At 37.6% G+C, this 21,636-nt stretch overlaps 1 protein-coding gene across 1 annotated transcript in view; it reads left to right on the plus strand.

Moving 5' to 3' along the window:
- The window catches only part of LOC121083263 (mitochondrial intermediate peptidase), an 80,891-nt gene that overhangs the window by 36,883 nt on the left and 22,372 nt on the right, over positions 1-21,636 (plus strand). Inside the window, exons 14-16 of the mRNA XM_040583455.1 lie at positions 3,023-3,132; positions 9,803-9,877; positions 15,692-15,811. Coding sequence (XP_040439389.1) covers positions 3,023-3,132; positions 9,803-9,877; positions 15,692-15,811 — 305 coding nt within the window. The remainder of the gene's footprint in view (positions 1-3,022; positions 3,133-9,802; positions 9,878-15,691; positions 15,812-21,636) is intronic.

Here is a 21,636-nt window from a genome sequence, read left to right on the forward strand (position 1 = left end):
AAGCCAGGTTGATAAATTAAAAACATATTATATTTGCAAACATGATTAACTGGTAGGCCTTTTTATCCTGTGTAAATGGACATGAATGAATATGCAGTCCCAGATCAGTGTATAAATAGAAAAAGAATATTGCCTTTTTTCATTTAGTCTCTCTTCTTAAGCAGTAGCAAAGAGTGTATTAGCTGACAGCTCACAGGCTTCTTGTCGTCTTGTGGCAAATGCATCAAAGGCATGTTCTGGCTAAAGCTGCTTGGCATGCTACTTTTCATACCTGCAGACAGCTTGGTATATCCTCTTCTATAATAGTGTGCTGGAAATCCCATTTGCAGTAGACATTTACTTATTAAAACAAAGACCTCACAACCAAACAGATGAAATTGTAGCTCCTTTGTCTGAAGGATTTTTTTATTATTATTTTTTGTTTTACTATTTTTATATTATGCTAATGATACAAAGGGGAGTCCATGGTAGTGTTGTTATCGACAGATACTTTGCACCCAGTGACAAAATACTCTTTCTTAAATCTTCCACTTAAAATAGACTGAGCTGTTTGTAATTATGTCACTACCGGACATTGTTAAAACAAATAAACACTGTATATGCTCTTTCAGTATGAGCTCTATATGTTCCTTGGGACAGCTAAGTGCTCTCCGCGACCCCTTCCACTCATGTGGCCTTGCTCATCTTGACCTCTAGGAGTACTTACATGCCCAAAGTATCTGCCTTGGTGGGCTTCTCCTCTTGTAGTGAATCACACATATCTCATGTCAAAGTCTTGAAGAGGCAGGAAATGGCTAATTTTGAGGCTCAGACTTTTCATGAGACCCTTTGTATGGTTTAAGCCTTGCCTTAGCTCCAGGCAGTCCTTCATCCCAGGAGATTTCACTCCAGATCTCGAATTGCAAAAGCAGCTCTGAGGTCAGTCCTGTTGTTTCTGCAGAGAATCTTCTTTTTTTAGGGTTTGGAATGTATGACTATCAGATGGCTTGTCCCAGGGATGTCTTGTAGAGGCCATCTGCCCTCCTGAGACACTAGGGTGGCAAAGTGTGGAGACAAGATGACTTCAGGGTATTGTTAGAGAAAAAAATTTGTCATTCTAGGTGAGATGCACTGAGTATTTGACATCTTTCCTACTCTCCCCTGCCTCCCTTTTCTGATAACATTCCCAAAGATTCAGGAACCCATTCTGCTGCTAATGACCCCGAAACTTGGATAATAATATATGGTTTTGACTTCAGATGTGCTTCTTTTTAAGTTAGTCTGTCATTTTACTATATGCGTTTATCGATTGTTCAATGCCTTTGTGTGTGTATAAGATCTTTTAAAACCTAGCTTGTAGTCCATTTTAGTTTATCCTGCAGTACAGATTACCTACATTTATTTTACAGGAGAGCTAACTTAACCCAGATAACTACCTGACTTCTTACCTTTCTGACATTCAGATAATGTAATTCTTCAGGAGTCTCTTCAATGGTTATTAAAATAATTCTATCACTTCATTAAGGAGTGTTGAGGAAGTATAAGTGGATAGAAGAACATCAGTGTGGTTCTGCAGGCATTTGTCTTGGGACCAGCTTTGGTTTAGGCTTTTTAAAAATTATTTTCAAACAGCAACAAAAAAAGACTTTAGTAATTAAATGTGTTGGCACAAAAGAAGGATTGGGGAATTGTATGAGACCTGAACGACTGGATACTGCAGTGTTAGAAGGAAAATGCAATTCAGAACTGCACAGTGCAGATCATGCACTTAAAAAGTACAAAGAATTTATGCTATCAAATGGATATTTCAATAGTGGTGGAGGATCAGAAGAGTTTTATGTATTAATGCAGAACTATAAATAGCTACTGTATCTGTGAAAGGGCCGAATGTGATTTGAAATTAATCAGAGGTGTATTTAACAGCAATAAGTATTAGAATGATTACAGAAGGTGCTGGTGAAACCTCATGCAGTGCTTCGACACAGTTTTATGTCTGGTCTGAAGGTGAATTCAAACTGAAGCAGGTGCAGAGAAAGCTACAATAGACGATCTTTCAGACTTTGTCTTGCCTTTGGATAATGATGGCTCAGAGAGATATAGTTTCTCTCAATTTAGATCAAAAGCAGTGTGGGTAGCGTTATTTATACTAAAGAGCAGTGTTGGTCTGGAAACACTGATTATAAACAGATCAGGAATTCAGACTAAAAATTAGGGAAAGTTTGTAAAGATCGAAGTAGTGATTTTAAATAATAGTCTTCAAGAAAGAATAGTAGAAGCAAAAACTGTACTTGCATTTAAGACTAGTTTTGAATACAGAGGTGAAGACCCAGTGAGTCTGTTATTAAAGCAACGACTTTGTACATCCCTAACTTCAATATAGACATTAGAAATGTACCTTTGATTTGGTGATGTGTTACACTTCTTAATAACTTCCATTGTGTAAGGTGCTGATAAAGATTAGAGTGAATAAGGTTTTTGGGAAGATGCTTTTTGAAAATACTAACCGCTAAGATATTACCTCATTGCGCTTACTCAGAACATGCCTTTAATCTGCAAGTGTTCCTTGGATAAATGACTTGGTATTATAAAATGAGGTTAATATAAAGCATAAATAAGCTCAGCAAACAGGTGGAAGCTGAAAATTGTAACTGTGAATGGGATTAAGGCAGTTTTATTTACATTGTAGTTTGATTTAGGTTTAGGGCACTTAAATAGATTTGGTGTTTCATGTAGGGCCAGTTTGGCTGCAGTCTGGTTTAGTTTAAAAAGGGTGTGATCCAGAGCTTTATAAGGTGCCTCACCCAGCTGTTCAAATATTTTGTTTTACTTTGTGATTTATAGTAAAATGTGTAGGATTATAATGAAGCTTTTCTGGCATTATGTACAATAATGCTATGGAAATAAAATGTTGACTTAATAAATGAAAGAACATTAAAGTTCACCAAAAGTCCAAACGGAAAGTTGCAAAACCTTTTGAGGAGAGTTAACCATTTGTGTTAATGAAGATAGCAAATGCTGATATGTACAATTATTCTACCTCTAGGAACCAGATGTCCTACTGATTTTGCTGAAGTTCCCTCAATTCTGATGGAGTACTTTGCAAATGACTATCGAGTGGTTAACCAGTTTGCAAGGCATTATAAAACGGGACAGGTAGGGAAAATTAATCTGTAAGACACTGAAAACAGAAATAAGTGTATTCAGGAAAAGGATCACATTTTCATATGTTATTTGTTAATAAAGTGTAAAGTAGGAATTAAAAATGGATAGAAATTATTTTAATATTATAATTACAATAATTCAGAAAAAATGTTAATATTCTCATTGCAGAAAAGATGAATGTAATCTGTAAAAGAATGCCAGACCCTTATATCCAGGGTTCCAGTTATATATTTAAAACTTTCAACCTTTTGATCCTACAAAGGTTACATAGTTTCTACACTACACAAACTCATTGTAGTAGGTGAACAACTTCTTTGTGATTCAAATTACGCGGAATGTTTTAATTTAATTGCAGGTAAGTAATCACAAAAATAGTGATTTGTTATTGAAGTGTCTGAAGTCTGTCTTAAAATAAAGCTCAGATACTAAATCATGGGAATAAATGGAAATTATCTGCAGTGTTTAAAAACTCCCATTTTCACCATAGGGTAGGGTAGTGATTTGAAATACTTTGTGATGAAAAGTGTACTGCTTTTTTTAGGATTAGATTAGGCTGAATTAGAATCTGGCAGTCATGAATCTGCCTGAAAACTCTGATCCCCTTTTTTACATGAAAACAAGGAACAAGATGAATTTCAGTGGTCGCTTTAACACATGGCAGCAGAACATGATTTATATTTGTACAGCCATTGCAAAAATATAAACCAGTAAATAATAATCAAAGATCTTTTTTTCTAGTGCTTTTGATTGAGGCAAGTTTCAGTGTACTCAAATGAAATGGTTGAAGAATAGACTACCCATAATGCAAAAATGAGAAAGCCTCTTAATTTATGTAGTGTTACATTTCATTGAAGCTTTTTATCCAATACTAAGCATTCAGTATGTTTCAGTATTATGGAAATGGATGAATGTTTGCCTCCATTGAACAGTCCCAAAAATACATTGCTTAACTTCTGTTTTATTAGATACTGTGAGAAATTTGCTCCATAAATCTGGTTTTTGTTTGTCTGTTTGTTTTTTTTACAGGGGAAATCAGCAATCATTTCTGGAGAATTGATTGCACTAGGAAAGTCTTCTTGAAACCTGGGCGTTAAATTGTTTCAGGAGTGTTCATGATTTATATGTTTGAGTCCACATACCAAAATACTGCTTTCTAGTGTTCTCTATAAAGTTCATGTAGTGTTTAAACATAGTGGAGTTAATTTGATTGCATACGAGTTCAGAGAATGAGCTTGACTAAAACATCTGAAAGAGATTTGTGGAACTTTATTTATGGCTTTGTATTTTCAAAATGGCTTAACAAATCTAAACCATGTTTAGTTGCAATGCAAAAGCTAAGAACCAGACACTGTGTCCCATTTGGCATTTCCATAAACTTCTGTTTATTGGTGGTGAAATCTTGCCCTTTCAGAGAGCAATTGAGAGGTTTAATGCAGAAATTCAGTCTTGAAGGGGGCAAGAATGGATTATGCTGGAAGATGAGAAAAGTGCCTGAAACTGCTTTGTGGCTTTTGAGGGCTTCAGATGGCTTCCTTTTAATTGCTTTATTTAAAATTTATAAGGTACTTTCAAGCCACTATCCAACATACATAAATCTGCTTTTGCTTATGTTGGTTCATCTAAGCTAGTTTTAAGAATCTGATATCAGATTTCTGTATCTGTCATTTAAATACAAATAGATTGAAGTCATCTTTTCTGTTCTTGAAATTCCGTGATTAAGCAATTACTTCTGTCTGTGGTGTTCATGTTACAAAGTACTTGAATACGAAATCCAAGCCCTCTTACATTTATGATTCCACAAAAATCCTTTTGGGGCTTATATTTTCTGTACTTGTTCCCTGGCTGATTTTTTTTATGTGCACATATAAATTTGAATCAACATTTTCCGGTCCAGTTTTTTAGTTATTTGAAGGAAAAATAAGTCCACTTTACCTGCTTTTCAAGGGGAAGTAAGGAAGGTGGGTATAACAGTTGAAATGTAAAATTTGTAAAACCATTTAATCCAAATGTTGTTCCGTATGAGAACTTCCATTAAGTTTCTTCTTACGAATGAAGAGACTGAGCTTTTCTGTGCGAGAAGGATCTTTCCTGCAACAACTACACCAACATAGATCTGTTGGATATTGATGTGAGCTTTTTTTTTTTACTGAGCTAGCTTGTTGAGGAGGCAGTGCAGATAATTTGAAAAAGCATCCTTCTTTTGGAATTACTGTATCTATGCTACGGTTTTTGCATAGAAATTTTAGGTGGTGTAATTTTTAACACTCCTGTTGAACATAATTACATCAGAAAAACTTGGTAGCATACGCTCAGCTTACGGTTACCCTTGCCATAAAAGCCAATTATAGAAGAACTGGTCCTGAGGATCATCAATTAGGTTCAGTGCTTATGCTTACGGGAAGAGGAGGGAAAAGAGGTGGTGTTTTGATTATTATAACATATGAACTGTTGAAAACTGGTTTTTAGTAGCATTGCAGAAAAAAAAGCATTGCTTTCAAAGATGAGAATGCATTATGCATGTAGATGTGGATCATGAGGATCTTGTCCAAAATATCTTGAAGCTTGTAGAAAGCTTGTTTCTGCTTTCTGTGCATTTTGATGGTTGTGCTGTGGAGTACTGAGGAGTGAAAAAGCTTGCAAGCTCTTCTGGCAGAAGGGGCAAGTCTTGTGAATTTAGTTCAAAAAGCTGGCCAGCACAAAAATATTTGTTCCAAGAAAGTAGCAAGCCTAGTTTTTCTTTCATCTTAAAAATAACTCAAACCAGAAAAATCCTTGAGGGAAAAAACCAGAATAGAGAGGACTGTGTTGATTAGTTACTGTTGAGTTACTCAGGTAGGCTCATAAAGTCAAGCTGTATCAAAATGAGGTTGTAACAGGGTTTAAGCAGACAATCTGGTGCATGTGTACCACTCTGTATCACTGTGTGTGTTTGTTTAATTTTGTTTAAGTGTGCAGATATGTGGTAGGTCTGTTGAGCTAAATAATTTTAAGCTTGTGTGTCTTTGAGGCTGACTTGAACAAAGGCCAGTATTTCAGCTGTTCAAATTTGAACTGACTTCATTTTTCACAGAGGTGGAATTACAAAGGCAGTATTGTATTAGCATGGTTGCGAGAATAAGCCCATAGATAGTAAAGAGTTGTAATGTGTCACAGTTACTATGCAGCAGTAACGAGTTAAGTGTGCTTTGGGATGCAGGGAGTTCTGTTCTTTTAGACGCTATGGCAAATATGCTGAAAAATTAATGCCAAGATCTTACAAGTTACTCAATATGGAAGGATGGAAAAGTGGAACCCAAAGTACAGCATGTAGTGTTTAAATTTAAAAAACAGAATGGTTATTCAATTAACATAGTTTTAGCCAAAGCTCTGTGAAGTCTTTAATTTAGAAGGAGGATGACAGTTTGAGTCTGGTTTTATCGAAGAGCTCATCTTTCAGGATAAGTAAAATAATCATGCTGATGCATTTATTTTTTTTCTTCAGTCAGCTACTTATTAGAGAGCCATATGTGGTTATAATGGACCAAGGAGAAATTTTCAATTGCCTGAAACAGTACATCTTCCTTGGTACATTCAAGATCTCAGCACATCTGTATGCCTGACATTCACAGAAACAAACTCCACAGTGGTAATCTTTGAAAAGCCCTCTAGAGTCTATTTTTAGTTCCCTGAAATCTTAAATTTTAAAATTTTAAAGGTGCATTGGGAAAAATAGGTGATCTTGTTATTCTTCCAATTTTACCCAGTTTTGGCAATGCTTTTCTGGTGCCAGATTCTGCTTGGTTTGTGAACTATGATCACAACACAATCTTTGAGCGAGATCAGCAGCACTGATAGGTTTAAACAAAAGAATATCTATGTCTTTCTCCTGTGCCTTTTTGTCAGTAGGTGTTGTCATAAGAATGATTTGTAATTTCATTGCTTTTAATCTGCTCAAACAGTAGAGCTTGCTCTTCAGGTCAGAGTAGGTCTACATTGTTTGTTTGATATTCATATGGTTGCAAAAGAGATAGAAACATTTTCTTGGAGGGTTTTGGTATTACCTGCATTTTACTTGGCCTTTAGAAGGTGGTGGTAAACCATCTCCTGCGCAAAGAAATTTTAGTGATTAATGATCATTCTGTGTCTCCCCTCAGGAGTCTCATTTGGAATAGGACAGATGCTTGAAGCAGAACATAAGGGAGAAATGGGTGAATGCAGAGGCTGCCTTTTTAGCAGTCTTCTCTGGCTGGAGATCAGCTATTTGCAGTACAGTCAAAAGAAAGCAAGACTGTCTTGGGTGGAAAGTCTGTAAGAAATGCTTAGTTCTGAACTGAGAATTAGACCTGCTTCAGTTGTTTCTTGAGCAGGGCTGAATGTGACCAGCTCTGCTCTGTGCCCCAGTGAACTGCAAACTTGAGCATCTGTGGGAATGTGGTTTACCAAAATGCCAATCAGAAAAATCTCAGTGCCTTTTGTTCTACTTATTCTCTGTGCCAGCTGAAAGCCTGTGTACTTAACTTCCTCTTACCATCATTTAATATAGCCAACATACAAAATTGGAAATAAGTTATGTTGAAAGAGCTGGTTTGACCTTTACTGGCAGGAGTGCTCTTGGCTTTTAACATCTTAAATTACAACTGTGTAAAATATACATATTTGCTGTTGCCAAGCTTTTGGATGTTCAGATTTTTTAACACTGACAAATTACAATTTAGGAATTGCCATCCAGTTTTCTCATACTTTACTGTATCAAAAATACAGGTGCCCCTAGAAGAAATCAGCTTTGTTTAATTCCATACTGCACTACTTCACTGCAAAATGAAAGCCTCCAAAAAGCTGCCAAATCTTGCTGATAGGTTTGGTGCTTAATAACTAAATATGTTCAGAATTCTATAGATTTTCTTGTATAAGGGTTTTTTTGATGACAACTGAAGTTGTGTTACTGCAAACCTGCATGTGCTTTAGTTCCAGGATGAAATATCATTGAAGTGCGTGCCTCACTCTGTAAGAAGATGAGACAAGAAATGTTCATAGACCCAGGAGAAGAATTGTCCAACCAAAATACTTTTTACCATTTGAAATTTGTTTTCCACTTTGCTTCTTGCCTTAACTTTTCTATGTAATTAAGTAGTATTTTGAACAATACTAAATCCAGTGTGGAACCTCAAGGTAGTCAGCTACTGACATCTTTATTACCATGGATAGCTGCCCATTTACTCTTAACCTAGTGGTCCAAAATCATCATCTAATTTGAAACAATTTTTGTATTTCAGAAAGCCAAGTACTGGCCTAACAAGGATATACTGTGCGACAGACTTGGTGTTCATTGGTTCATTTTTCTGTGTTGAAATTTAACAGCTGTGCACATTTATGACAGGCAAAATAGTGGGTGTTGTTCTATCCCATTCTTGACCCAGCTAACATTTGTCTTGGAGAAGAGGTTACAGGCTTGGCAAGCTACTGCATAAAACATCTGTGCAACTTGAGAGTTTTTCTTATCTGCTTTAACTTCCAGATTCCACAGAGTTAATTGATAACATTTTCCTCACTTACAACTTCTCTGGAGCTGAGTTTTTATTCTGTGAATATAAACATTGTTTGTCTTAAAGCCATATAATTTGCACAGAATCTAAACATACCGCTCTGCCGTCAGGATCTGTAGACTTTCATGTATGAAATGTTTCTTACAAACATTTCAACATACTGTAGAAGTGTCGGTATGCTTTTAGAGTTCAGTGTAATACCAAATGTTTGTATGACATGTACAACTTGTAGCAACTTTCTTAATATTTTAGCAAGAGCTCAGTTATTTTAACCATATTTAATATGTTTGGTTAATAAAACTGCTAGCAAAAAAAAAAGAGAATATGCTTACTAGGGAAAATATCTATTGAAAAGTTTCAGGAAACAGTGGAAGAAGTGTAAGGTCAAGCATTCATATGCAGATAGTGTTAAAAATCTGGCGTTAAAAAGTCTTTGGATGTACTTGTAGATGTTTGGATAGAAAGTTAAAAAGAGTTTGCTTAATGACTTGAAAAATGTTTCTGACGTTCGGCCTGTGGTGACGGATAATTTTATTGCCATAGATGTGGAATAAATTCAGCTTTGTTAAACGTTTCAAAGGATAAATTTTTACTGTTCAATATGACCAAACATTTTCATGTGGGTTAGAGCAGAAGGCCTCATGCTCTCCCAGTTGAAGTTATGAAAACCCTGCCCGCTCAACAGGAGTTATGTGGGCCTCTGTGTAAATTCAAGTGAAGTATGCTCAGAGGCCAACAGGAAAATCTATTATAATATCTGCTTTTGAAGATTAGTCAGGATGACCTGGGAGGACTTTAACTGCCCCATCTGTTCTTTATCTCTAAAGATAGTCATAATATTTTTAACAGATGTATAAGGGAACATGGGATCAATTTACAGAAAAACGGACACTGAGACAGAGTGATTTCTTGATTGCTATGTAAATTACTGCCAATATCTTAATTGCCCATTTAATGCTTTTTTTTTGGAAATGAGATTTCCTTCCTCAGTGCAAAGCACTTCAGATATGTTTTTATTACCACCAGGGGTCTGTCTTTTTTCTTTTTTGCTGCTTCAGCCTTTTCTAGTAGTAAGCATACTATTTACAAATATACAACAATTGTAAATATGTTCTGACATTATTTTTTTTTTATTCAAGCCACTGCCAAAAAACATGGTATCAAGACTATGTGAGTCCAAAAAGGTGTGTGCTGCAGCTGATATGCAACTCCAGGTATGTTTTTGCATTTTAGTCTCTACTTTGTATCCAGAGCTCACAGAACATGGTTTAATTCTTATAATTTTACCATTTTTTTTATTTCAACATAGACCCATTATCTAACTATATGCAAATCGGTGAAAATTCATTTTTATATTAACTTTGTTTTTGTAAAAGTATTCTGTGTTGTCTGCTTAAACTAAATGCCTCTATCTGCAGTAAAATGTTGTGAAAACCACAGCTTTTGAAAATGGTTGGACTATCAGAATTCCCCAATGTGGTTTGAGTTTTTTAATTAGTGATGGAATCATTTAAGGAGAGCTTGCAGTAGAGGAAGTACTGTGTACCTTTTGGATCATTACAGTGTAGCAGGACTGAGAGATACAGGCTACCTTAGTAAAATCAAACCAGCTCATTTACTTACTAGAATGTGATTCAAGCTCCTTGTCTTCTGCAGCCCCAGTATGACAGTGGCAACTTGTTACTGCCATCAGAATTGGTGGCTGGGCTATAAGGCTCTAGGACTTCTCTCTCACAGTGTTGGGAGCAGTAATTAATTTGTAAACCTTTATTTTCTGTGGCTAGATGAGATTCATCAGTCATACCCACAAACAAGCTATCAGTGTTGCTTTTCCTCAAAGGAAGGAAACTAGAGTTCTATCTAAAATGGGTGTTTAGTTTTTTTCAGTCCTGCAACGACAGTTCTCACATGTGAACGGTAGCATTAGCATCTAACTCAGATTTTTTTTTTTTACAGTGAGAGTCTGACTGCATTTAGTATGCTACAAGCTTCTGCTGTGTGATTTTTGTGACTTTGTTTTCTTCTTTGTTTTGTCTTAAGCTAGAAATATATAATTTTTCTTTTTACAGTAGACCTAGTGTTTAGGTGAGATAACTCTTCTAGTACCTTAATAAAGGTTAGTCATGATTTTTGAGATGTAGAAAGAAACAAATTTAAAGATCAGGTCTTTGCAGTTCTTCACTTTGAAAAGGGCCCAAATGATTGCAACCCTCTAAAAACATGAGTTATGCTGGTTAACTGAAGTTGATTTAAAAGAAAAACTTAGTTAGAGTTTGCTCTGTGCAGTTATTTACAGTGATTTAAAACCAATCAGAATACTGGAGTGTGGACCTGTAAATGTATACGTGTCAGTTACACTGATCAAACCCAGACTTAACACTGGTTTTAGTGTATATGTATATTTTTCATTAAACTTAATGGATTTTTGAATTATGCTTTCAATGCAGCGCTGGCTGTCAGTGGCCAGTGTTGACTGTGCAGGTGCGAACAACAAGGGTGCTACCTGTGGCTCTCCCTCTGTGACGTGAAAACTACTGCACCCTCTCTGCAGGTCTTGATTTTGAAATGCACGCTCCTGGCTCTGAAAAGTTCATATACAGAGATAATGAGAATCCAGAAAAAAAGGTAGCCAAGAATATAATTAATTCATATAGGAGGGTTTTTTGGGGGAAAAAAACCCACCCAATTCTGGATTGAAATAAAATTTATAATGAGAATGCTTAGCAGTGGATCTCTGTTTGTGAAGTCTACCAACACAGAATAATTTACCAATGTGCAGACTAATAACTACCAAAGTGATGATCCAGTACTTTCACATGTACCCATTCCTTTCTGGTGTGTCAACAACAGCTATATATAGATCTGGCAGATTTCCTGTCAGCTTTTAATATGTGTTTTCTGTAATCTTGTCAAGGTTTGAGACCAAATTGCAGTGAGGGGGCTAAATGGGCTTGGGTACCAAGAACACCTTAAGTCACAGATATATTAAAAAGTGATGTGGCCTCCCTGCCCTGTGGCAGGGGAGATTGTGTGGTCTAGAAGTAAGTCAGGGAGGGGTCATTGCGTTGGTCCCATGGGGTGGACTGTGCAGTCCCCTGCTGCTGCTGACCTTCAGCTGCTCCTGAGGTCTCTGTAGGGTCTGTCCCAAAGTGACTCCAGATGCCATAGCTTTCGAGCTTGGGAGAGAACACCCACTTCTGGTGGGCTCAAATTCCTGTGGGTGCCTAATGATTAACGGGTGCTGGCAATGATGCAGTGATTAAGCAGGCTGCTTGCCCTCAAATTACTCTTGTGTAACTAATGTTCAACCAGTCTCAACCTGTGTCAAATGACCACAATGGCACACTGAATGTTATTACTAATTTCCTACTTTAAGCACCATGTTCTTGGAGATTCCAAATATAATACCTGCAGACGTATGCACTGATTTCAAAGACACAGATTGGCAGAGCCATTCAGTTTATTAGTTCAGAAAAAATGTCCCATAGAAGTTGACTGCATGGCAAATACAAAGTTCATACATTCCTTTGTATTGTTACTTGTGTAGATTTAAAAGTATAATAATTCATTAAAGAAAAACATACTTAAATCTGCATATATACAAAGTATATATGTACTACTAATGTATACCTGAAAAAACTGTGAAAGATGACTCTTAATACCTTTTCTTCAGACTTTGCAGAGTATATTCTATGTTGACAACTAGATGCTTTGTAAGCCATATTTGATCTTTAAAAGAAAGAAAAATGCTTACAAATTTTCCGTCAGCGGGAAAAATGCCTAAAGGTTCTTGTGGTCTGTTCAGAAAATAAGTCTATCAGCATGGGGCAATAAGAAATGAATGCTGGTTTTTCATCATGTCTATAACACATCTGTGTGTTTTTGCAGCTCACATCATCAGTTACTCAAGAGGAAAGATAGGAGTGCATCCTCTCATAAGGCTTGTGCCATGTAGATTGAGTCCCTGAGGCTTTCAGTTAGTGGTAACTTCACGGGGAAATGCCTGACTTTTTGATATTGATGCAATTAAGCAGACAAGGAGCTAGAAAGAACTGGAATCAAGTGAAACTAATAAATACCATTGTCAGTGCAAAACAGAGAGATAGTGTGAAGACAGATAACTATTTGATGGCCTTTTAATATTTTCAGGTCTTTTAGGAAATGTGTTTTACCCAAATTAGAAATAATCTTGTAGCTACTGCTTAGTATTAAGTACTAAGCATGCTCCTCAGCAGTATCACCTAAAATCCTGTGGTCCTGGGATGTGTTTCCCATTTCAAAGACCTGTGTAAACATTCAGAACTGTGGTTTCTAGATGGGAATCCTCATGGCTATAAAGTTCATGCAAGTTTATTTTCAGGGATGGATTTTTTTTTTAACTATGCTGTCCAGGTGGCCTGGCTTATTGCTTTCTTCCCACGCTTTACATGTGCCAGGATCAAGGGAAAGCTTATAGCTGGCTTCAGTGACTCATTTCACTGGCCTTCAGCTGACATTTCCCCACTGCCCAGTTATGAATTGAGCTTTTGCTCCAGCTCCCTGACCACAAACTACTTGACTCCAAATTTTGCTTTAGAGAAGGTCCACTGCAGTGCAATCCACTCCATCTTGTGAGGAGCACTGAAGAGCAACTGCAAAGAGGTCCTAACAAAGCTGGGAGATGGAAAAAAGAGAATCAAGGCTGGGCTGAAGCGGGATGCTAAAGTCTCTTTGTCAGGTGCTGAAGTTCCTCATATTTGGTTTGGGTTTTGTAGAGAGGGAGGTTGGTGTGAAATGACTCCTGCAGTCACAAAGGCCTAGGGTGACAGGAGAAACTGAGTTTTCTAAGACTGTTTCATCAGGTAATTTTCAGATCTATTCATGGTACTTACTATTCGTCATATTCTCAGTCACCCTTGCTACTATAAATGCTATAGCTTTTGTTAAACTTTGTTAAAAAACAAGCTGGGATTCTAGAGACCAGCTCTGAGGTGAAAAGTAAAAGCTGAGGCATTGTGAAGCCTCTTTCTCTTCTCAGATAGGAGTAAAAAATACTGTAGTTGTTACAATCTAGTACAGATTTTTCTTTAGAGTTTCATTTTTCATGTTATCAATATAATGATAGAAAATTTAGAACACCCGTGCAAAGTTTGGCTTTAAAAAATAAAGTACTCATTGTTTTCCATTTGGTGCACTGTCTTCATGGAGTTATCCTCTGAACAGATACTTTCTGCCTACTCTGCGTTTGTAGATGGGCGATGTTAAGCGTTTGCATCTCTTGTTCAGTGTTGCTATCTGGGACACAAAACATGCAATGTCATTAATGGCTGATTGTGCAAGTTTAGGTCTTACTGACCTCTTTTCTCCTTATTAGCCATGTAGGAAGCAAGCAGGAAATTTGGGAGTAGCTCCTGCAAGTCATGGCTTCTTCACCCCCTCCTTGTAACCCCCAGTTTTTCTTGAAAAAAAAATATTTTCATATTTATTATTTGTCAACAAACACTGTCAAAGGATTTATTAAGATTCTGTATGTTAGAAGACAGCTTATTCAAACAGAAGAAATATGGTCCTTCAGAAACAGTCACAATTTTGGGTGCAAGTATGTGTTGTATCCAGTCCAAATAAAAAAAAAATAATCCAGCCCCAAAAATAAAATAAATGCTGGATTCTGATAAATTATTAGTGTTCAGAATGGGTTTATACCCAGATTTCATAATAAGGAATCTTTTCACAGGTTGGGAGGATTGTGTTATTCAGATCACATAAAACATCCATTCTCCATGGACAGGGAATGCCTCCAAACAGCCTGTTCTGCATAAAATTTCTGCATTTTGTGGTTATAATTCCTAAACCAGTGTGTTTATCTCATTGGGAATGGTATTGCAGCATCCTTGGGAGTGCGACTAGGACTGAAGCTGTAGCCAAATTACTTGCTTCATCCCTTGCACAAGAGCTTTTTGTGGCTTCCCACTGTCAATTTTCCTATGAAATGTTCCTACCACAGGATGGCCTGACCTGAACTCTCTGGCTTAAATATCTGGATCCACAAAACTTCTCAAGAATACCTTGCATTGCACAGCAGTGAATTTTTTTCACAGGACAGAGCAGTCCTCTTCTTCTGTCTTCCCTGCGCTTCCACAGAATAGGAAATCTTCAGATTAAAAAAAGTTCAAATTAAAAAAAATAAATGCTGCAATAGTTTTCAGTGATGACACAAACTGAGCCTTGGCACTGTCTTCTATCCATGCTTGTTTCACGCTTACTGTTAAAGTACCAGATACTCTGCTTTGCTATCTTTGCTTGAAAAATCTTTTTGTTGGTGCTGCTTTCCTGATCTCCAAACGCCTCCGTAATTTAGTCTGCTGATAATCTGCATGCTTCTGCAAAAAAATTGCCTGGGAACCAGCTCTTACCTCTGGCGAAGTACCCTCCTGGTACAGTGTGATCTCAGGCTAAACTTACACTGCAACAACTTATTGCTGTGATTGTGAGAGCTAAATGAAGGAAGCATCTGCCTTAATACTACTGTTCAAGTGCTCAAGCAGACACTCAGGAACATCAGCACATCAGCAGCTCCATGTGCAGCTTCTTATGTTCACTGCCGGGGCCATAACTTGCCCCTGCAGATGGGATGTGTTCTTATGACTGTATGCACATGTCTTGGAATAGCTTATTTTGCTTGTCCATTCAAATAACTTTTAAGTCATTTTATTAAATCTATTAAAAAATATTCTTTTTGAAAAGCGGAATTGCTGGAGGGTTTTAGGGGCAGGGCTTAATTTTACTTAAAAATGCAGGTGATTTAGTACTGCCAGTGTTCTTGGTGATCTAACACGGATTTATGATAGGTCATGATGGTGGTTGTTGTACTCCAAAAAGCTGTTTTTCTCCTTCTATGTTACACTAAAAATAGAAGATGTACAAAACCATATATATTTGAACTCTTTCCTCTCCCTGTCTTCTCTCTTCTGTTCTTTTCTGTTTCTTGTCATATGTTGTCAAATGCCAATGCCATGTGCCGAAGACAAACATACATTTTGTCTCTTCAGGTATTTTATGCTGTCTTGGACCAAATCTACCATGGAAAGCATCCGCTAAAAAAGTCAACCACAGAAATTTTAAAGGAAACACAGGAGAAAGTTTATGGATTGCCATATGTACCTAATACAGTGAGTAGAAACAACAACTGTATAAATTACACCTCTTTTTTGATAGCATGTTAGTAGCCCTTCCTCTCCCTGCCCCTTGTCCCACACACTCACATGCTTGTTGTATTGTTAGGTTAAAAGAATTTTCTTTCTTTCAGCAACTTTATCCAGAGTAGGGTGTTGGAAATTTTCAGCTAAAAATCAAAATTTAATTAATGTACCCAGTTTTGTACAGGTTTAGTCTTGTCATGCTCAACTTGATTGCTTTTTTTTTTTAATTATCTTAAGAAAGGCACTGGAAACAATACATTGGAAAGAGGGTTTATTTTAGCTTTACAAAGGACTGTAAAAGGCAACAAAACAGTGCTGCATGTTGGTATTTGTATACTGTCAGTATCAGCATGTGAGAGCAAGCCAGTGTGAAGTAGGACTTGGAAGTGAGTTTTTCTCATTGTACTGCTGTGACCTTCAGCATGTCACTTACTTATCCTTTTATGTGGCATCTGAAAGTGTTAAAGCCTTCAGTTCTACTGAGTTATATAGTTTTGATCTTCCTGACTAATCATGCATTTGTTCTGTACTTCATGTGGCATCCAAAGGTGCAGGTTGCATAGATGATAGTCAAGAATTTCCTGGGCTGTCTGAAGCTGAATTCCCAGCTGGGCCACCTGGAGCTTGGCCCAGATCACTGTTTGACAATTTTTTTCAGCATACCCAAATCCTTTCTCTGCTTTCTGCTTCTCAGGAAATGTGCTTTTCTATATAGCAAAAATGTGAGTTCTGTTCTCTGAGAAAGGGTATCAGGAGATCTGTTCTTCAGCCCTTTCCTCATTGAAACTGTGCTGCCTCTGCTGGCCTGGCAAAGGCAGAAAAGCAAGCGCAAGGTGTCTTCAGAGTATGATGTCTGACTTCTTAGCATTTTCCTAAGAGGTGTTTAACACCGTTCCTCCGCAGGTGTTAGCTATCCAGTGAATGGAAGTTTCCTGCTTTGAAACTCAGCCTGCATTTTTTGTTCCATTTAAAATATTTTTTATAAGTTGTTGCCTTCAGAAGAGTGTAACATCTTGTAATGAGCATAGCCTCATTATGATGAGGGATAGCAAGTTTTGCCCTGGAACTTTATCCCAGCAAAATTATGTGAACTTTTGAATTATCAGAAAGTCTATGTTCTTTAAATTTATTGAATGTAGAATTAGTGTGCCCACACAAGAACTGTAATACAATTTAGATTTCAGTAAAACTTAGTGAAAAAATACATTAAAAGGATGTTAGCACTCTGTAATTAATGTGTGTAATTTTGCTTGCTGCCCTTTGCTCCTCTTTCTTCCACACTTAAGTTTGCAGTGTAGTTTGTAGTCCAGATTAAAAAATAAATGTCTTGAAAGTAAAAGTGTTTTAAGTGTGGAGAGGATATTCCTTCCTTTCATTTAATTTCAGAGCTAGACATTGAAATACAGTAAGAGAGGCCAGCTTTTATTTTCATCTGTCATTTGGCTAGGAACGTAGATGGCTGGGAGAAAAAACAAAGTATTTTGGTTATTTGAATTTTATCTGCTCTCTGTAGGTTTAGATTCAATTATGAATTGCTAAGTTAGGCTTGTATATCTTCAGTGTGTAAAAGTAATTGGTGAATATCTGAACTGCATTAATGTGATTTTTCTGTAGTAGCATTGTCTTTTGGGGCTGCAAAAGTGTCCACTATTATCTCTTAATTCCCTCTTGCTGCTTTTGACAGGCAAGTAAACTTAGTAAATATCCTCTGAATATACTTGGGCTTCAGTCTCATTGTGCAGACTCGTTTTCTGAAGTAAAGCCACAGCATGTATCTTCAGCAGATGAATTTCTGTCTTTCTGAGGCACAGCTCAGATAATAGGACAATTTTTAATGCATCTTTTTGTTCTAGTACTTCCAAAACGAGGCACATAAACTACACCTAATAAATAAATGCTGCTGTATCTGTTGTTGATACCTATTTTAAGGTAAACCAAAGCATCATCCTCAGCAAATATCATGTCTTATGTGCCAACAGTAAGAGGGATAGTGGGACAAAAATCCTGTCAAAGTCTGTATTTGCCATTCAAATGGGTTTTACAGGCATTGGGGCAGTTAGCATTGCATGCAGTAGTATTTACATTGGCTGCGTTGACACAGATGGTTGCAGAAGCTAGTGCCACATGCGAGGAAGAATCGAGCAGACTGTAGACAGACAGAAGCACAGAGAAACAGCAGTCCACAAGACTTCGTTTTCCTGAAGAATGCAAATCTCGATTTCTGGCTGGCCATTGCTTATCTGTTCAAAAGTACACAGCAGTATGCTGCTGGCTCCTGGAGGATGAAATTCCACTGGGATTGCTTGGCTCAGTTACTGAATCCAGGAGCTGACGACTGCCAGGCAGGGGGCAAGGAAAATGTATCTTGCCTGTTCTTTGAAGTGTCTGGTGGTTTTGTTGCCAAAGGAGATTTGTGTTACTGAGTTTGTCTGGGTTCTTGAGTCCTTGTGATGCCTTTAAAAAGCAATCAGTCCGCCTTTTGACTCTTCTAAGAAAGGAAGATAAACCAAGTAATAATGACCACACAGTTTCCTGCCATTTCCTCCTGAATGTACTTGGTGTCAGAATCTGTGCACTGTGGGGAATTTAGGACTCTGCTTTTGTTCCAAACTTTTCTTCAAATCGTAGCTAATTTCTCATCTCTTGTGAAGCCAGTCTCCATTTACTGTGGCCTGCTTTGCAATGGATAACAGTGTCTGCTTTTAGAGTATCTCCCCTGGTCTCTTCTAACTTTGTCTCCAGGATGCCCAGGGAGACTTTAAAAAAAGTATCAGGTGACCCTTTGATCAACCTGAGACATGATCAAAGTTTCTCCCCATGATCTATTGCTTAGTCCCCTGCCTGTCCCCCAGGTTCAGACTTGAAAACTACTTCCCTTTGAGGCAGTCATCAAAACTTAATGATACACCATTGTTAGTCCTGCGCCAAGCATAATAATTCCTATCTCCTGCTGTGGGTTTCAGTTCAATATTGTAACAAAAAATGAGATGCAGAGTGAACAGGCTCAGCAGTGAGAGTGGAGATCACAGCCTCCTGCATTACAGGAAAGAGCTCCCAATAATGAAGTGGTTTTTTTACAATAAACACCAGCTGCCCAAATAATCATACCCGAATTTTCTTTGTGAAATTTTGAATTAGTTTGAATTATTGATTCGTATTTTCAAAAAAATATTATGGATTTACAAATGAATTATCTGTCCATCATGGTAACCTTTGTTCATTCTAATCTGGAAGTTTGGTGAGAGATGCTGGTTTGGCTTGTGACTGTGAGGAAAAATGGTTTTGAAGGCTGAGGCACAGTGAATCTGGATTCTTTTGTACATTGCTGCCAAATAGTCCCTTTTGCATTTTTTAAAATTACGTGGCCTTCAGGTAAGATTTTCTTCCAGAAACAGAAGAATTTATTGTGTGGTAGTTGAATACAAAGTACAGTGTTGGAATTAACCCACATGCATCATTGTAATTACATTTGATAGGAGGGAACATGTTGGTATGTTCCTTTTGTTATTTTTTGGAACGCTATATAATTTGCCATATACCTTTTTGCTCTAGCATGTTAAGGACTTAGTAGTTCAGAAGGACCATCTCTACTGGTGGCCTAAAATTTATATTGTGTTACGGGTTTAATTATGCTTGTACACTTTTGTCCAGAGTGCAGGTTTCTCTGGCAGCGTGAGAACTTCTTAATGGCCTAAGGTTGTTAGTGATTGGAGAGACCAAAACACCTGTGAGACCAAATACATTAGCCAGCCAAGTTTGGCAACAGAAAGCAAGGCAGGTATTGTTACAGATTCCCTAGAGGGAAGAATGGTATGAAAAATGGTGTATCACCAGTGTGGTTAGTCTTTCTTCTTCCTGCAGCTGGGGGGACTCTGCTCAGACAGGGATACTGACCTTGGAAGGCTTCACCTAGATCCTTGTCTTAACTTGCTGAGGTTGTGTCTGTCACGTTCCTGACAAAGGAAATCAATGGATGAGATGCAGCCTAACATTTGGAGTGCTTGCTGAGTGAGGCTGTCAGGCACTACAGGAAGACATGGCTTGCCATAGGTGCTGAGAACACAAAGATTTCATTAACAAGGCACATATAAAGGCATCTGGGAGGTTGGGCAGCTGAAGAGGAGTTGCTGTCACTAGACAGAGCTAGCTTCTCTGCAGAGAGAAAATAGCTTCTGTACCACACTGTCACCATGTGCCCAAGCCCCCTTTTTATTTTATTGAAGAACACCTGAGAGAAGAGAGTAGCTGTATAGTTTTTTCCTTCTTAGGAGCCTTTTCTTAGGAGTTTGAAGGTGGCCTGACCTCATGCTTTGTTGTGTTAGCCAAGCCAGAATCCAAAAATGGAGACACTGTGGTTTCTGAAGTTCTGCATTGCAGTCTTGTACTAATCATGATCGCTGTCAGTAGTGGTGCTGCAGTGGAGAGTATAGTTTTTAACAGTCCAGTTCCTCAGCTTACTGAGGGCTGACTGGCAATTTGAGTGAAGTATCTTGTTATTGAATCTACCATCTGTGTTATTGTGGCATCTGTTCTCTAAGGGTTTCTTGTTAGGTCTTTGGAGTGACCACAATGTGTAGTTACAACTCCGGTCCTGTATAATGTTTCATGTGAATATCAGTAACACCACGTAAAAAGAATAGTCAAACTGAGCAAGCAAGGAGGCAGCTGTCTTAAAATAAATAAGCGATAACCCTTAACCTCTGAAGGTAAAAGTGGTTTTGAATTCTGAAAACTTTACTCAAGTGGTGAACATAAATCTTGAAATTATTGGTAAGGAAGGCTAAGTAGTGGCTGCCTGTTAAACTTTGAACTGTGATTTCACTTTGTGTTTATTTTATCTAAAATCTTTCCAAATTGGTCCTAGATTTATTTAGTTAAACTAATATAACCTTAGAATCTAAGCAAAACTGAAAGCTAGGTTAAAGGAGATGAAAAAAGGTAGAATTTGGTGCTGCTGGCAAATAACTTTTAAATGACCAATACTGGATTTTGGATGGGGGAATAAAATTTGTGGTACTAATCAATAAAATGCTGAAAAGAACTGAGTGGGAGAAAAAGCCTGTATATTGGAATATCTGAGAAAAGGAGGTTATTAGAAAAGTGAAAGCCATGTAAAAGTTTGAAAAACAGAGGACTGGATAAGTGCTAATGAGCCAAAAGTAAAGTTGTGGAAGTTTCAAGCAGCTTAAAACCCAAAAATATCAACAATGATTAAAAAACAATATGTATCAGCATCCTGGTTTTGGCTGGGGTGAAGTTAATTTTCTCTTTAGTAGCTGGTACAGTGCTGTGTTTTGGATTTAGTATGAGAATAATGTTGATAACAGAGATGTTTTAGTTGTCGCAAAGTAGTGCTTACTCTAAATCAAGGACTTTTCAGTTTCCCATGCTCTGCCAGCGAGCAGGTGCACAAGAAGCTGGGAGGGAGCACAGCCAGCGCAGCTGACCCAAACTAGCCAGGGGGATATTCCATACCACAGAATGACATGCTCAGTATATAAAATAGGAGGAGTTGGCTGGGGTTTCTCGGGGACTGGCTGGGCATAGGTCAGTGGGTGGTGAGCAATTGTATTGCGCACTATTTTGTTGTTGGGGTTTTCCCTCCCCCCCCTTGGGTTTTAAAAAATTCCTCTCTATTTCTCTTTCCTTTTCATTACAGTTGTTGTTATTATTAGTGGTAGTCCTTTTATTATGTTTTATTTAAATTATTAAATTGTTTTTAACCCCTGAGTTTTACCTTTTTCCAGTTCTCCTCCCCATCCCACAGCAGAGGGGAGTGAGTGAGCGGCTGTGTG

This window comes from Falco naumanni, chromosome 2 (assembly GCF_017639655.2).
Source record: "Falco naumanni isolate bFalNau1 chromosome 2, bFalNau1.pat, whole genome shotgun sequence".
Lineage (NCBI taxonomy): Eukaryota > Metazoa > Chordata > Aves > Falconiformes > Falconidae > Falco > Falco naumanni.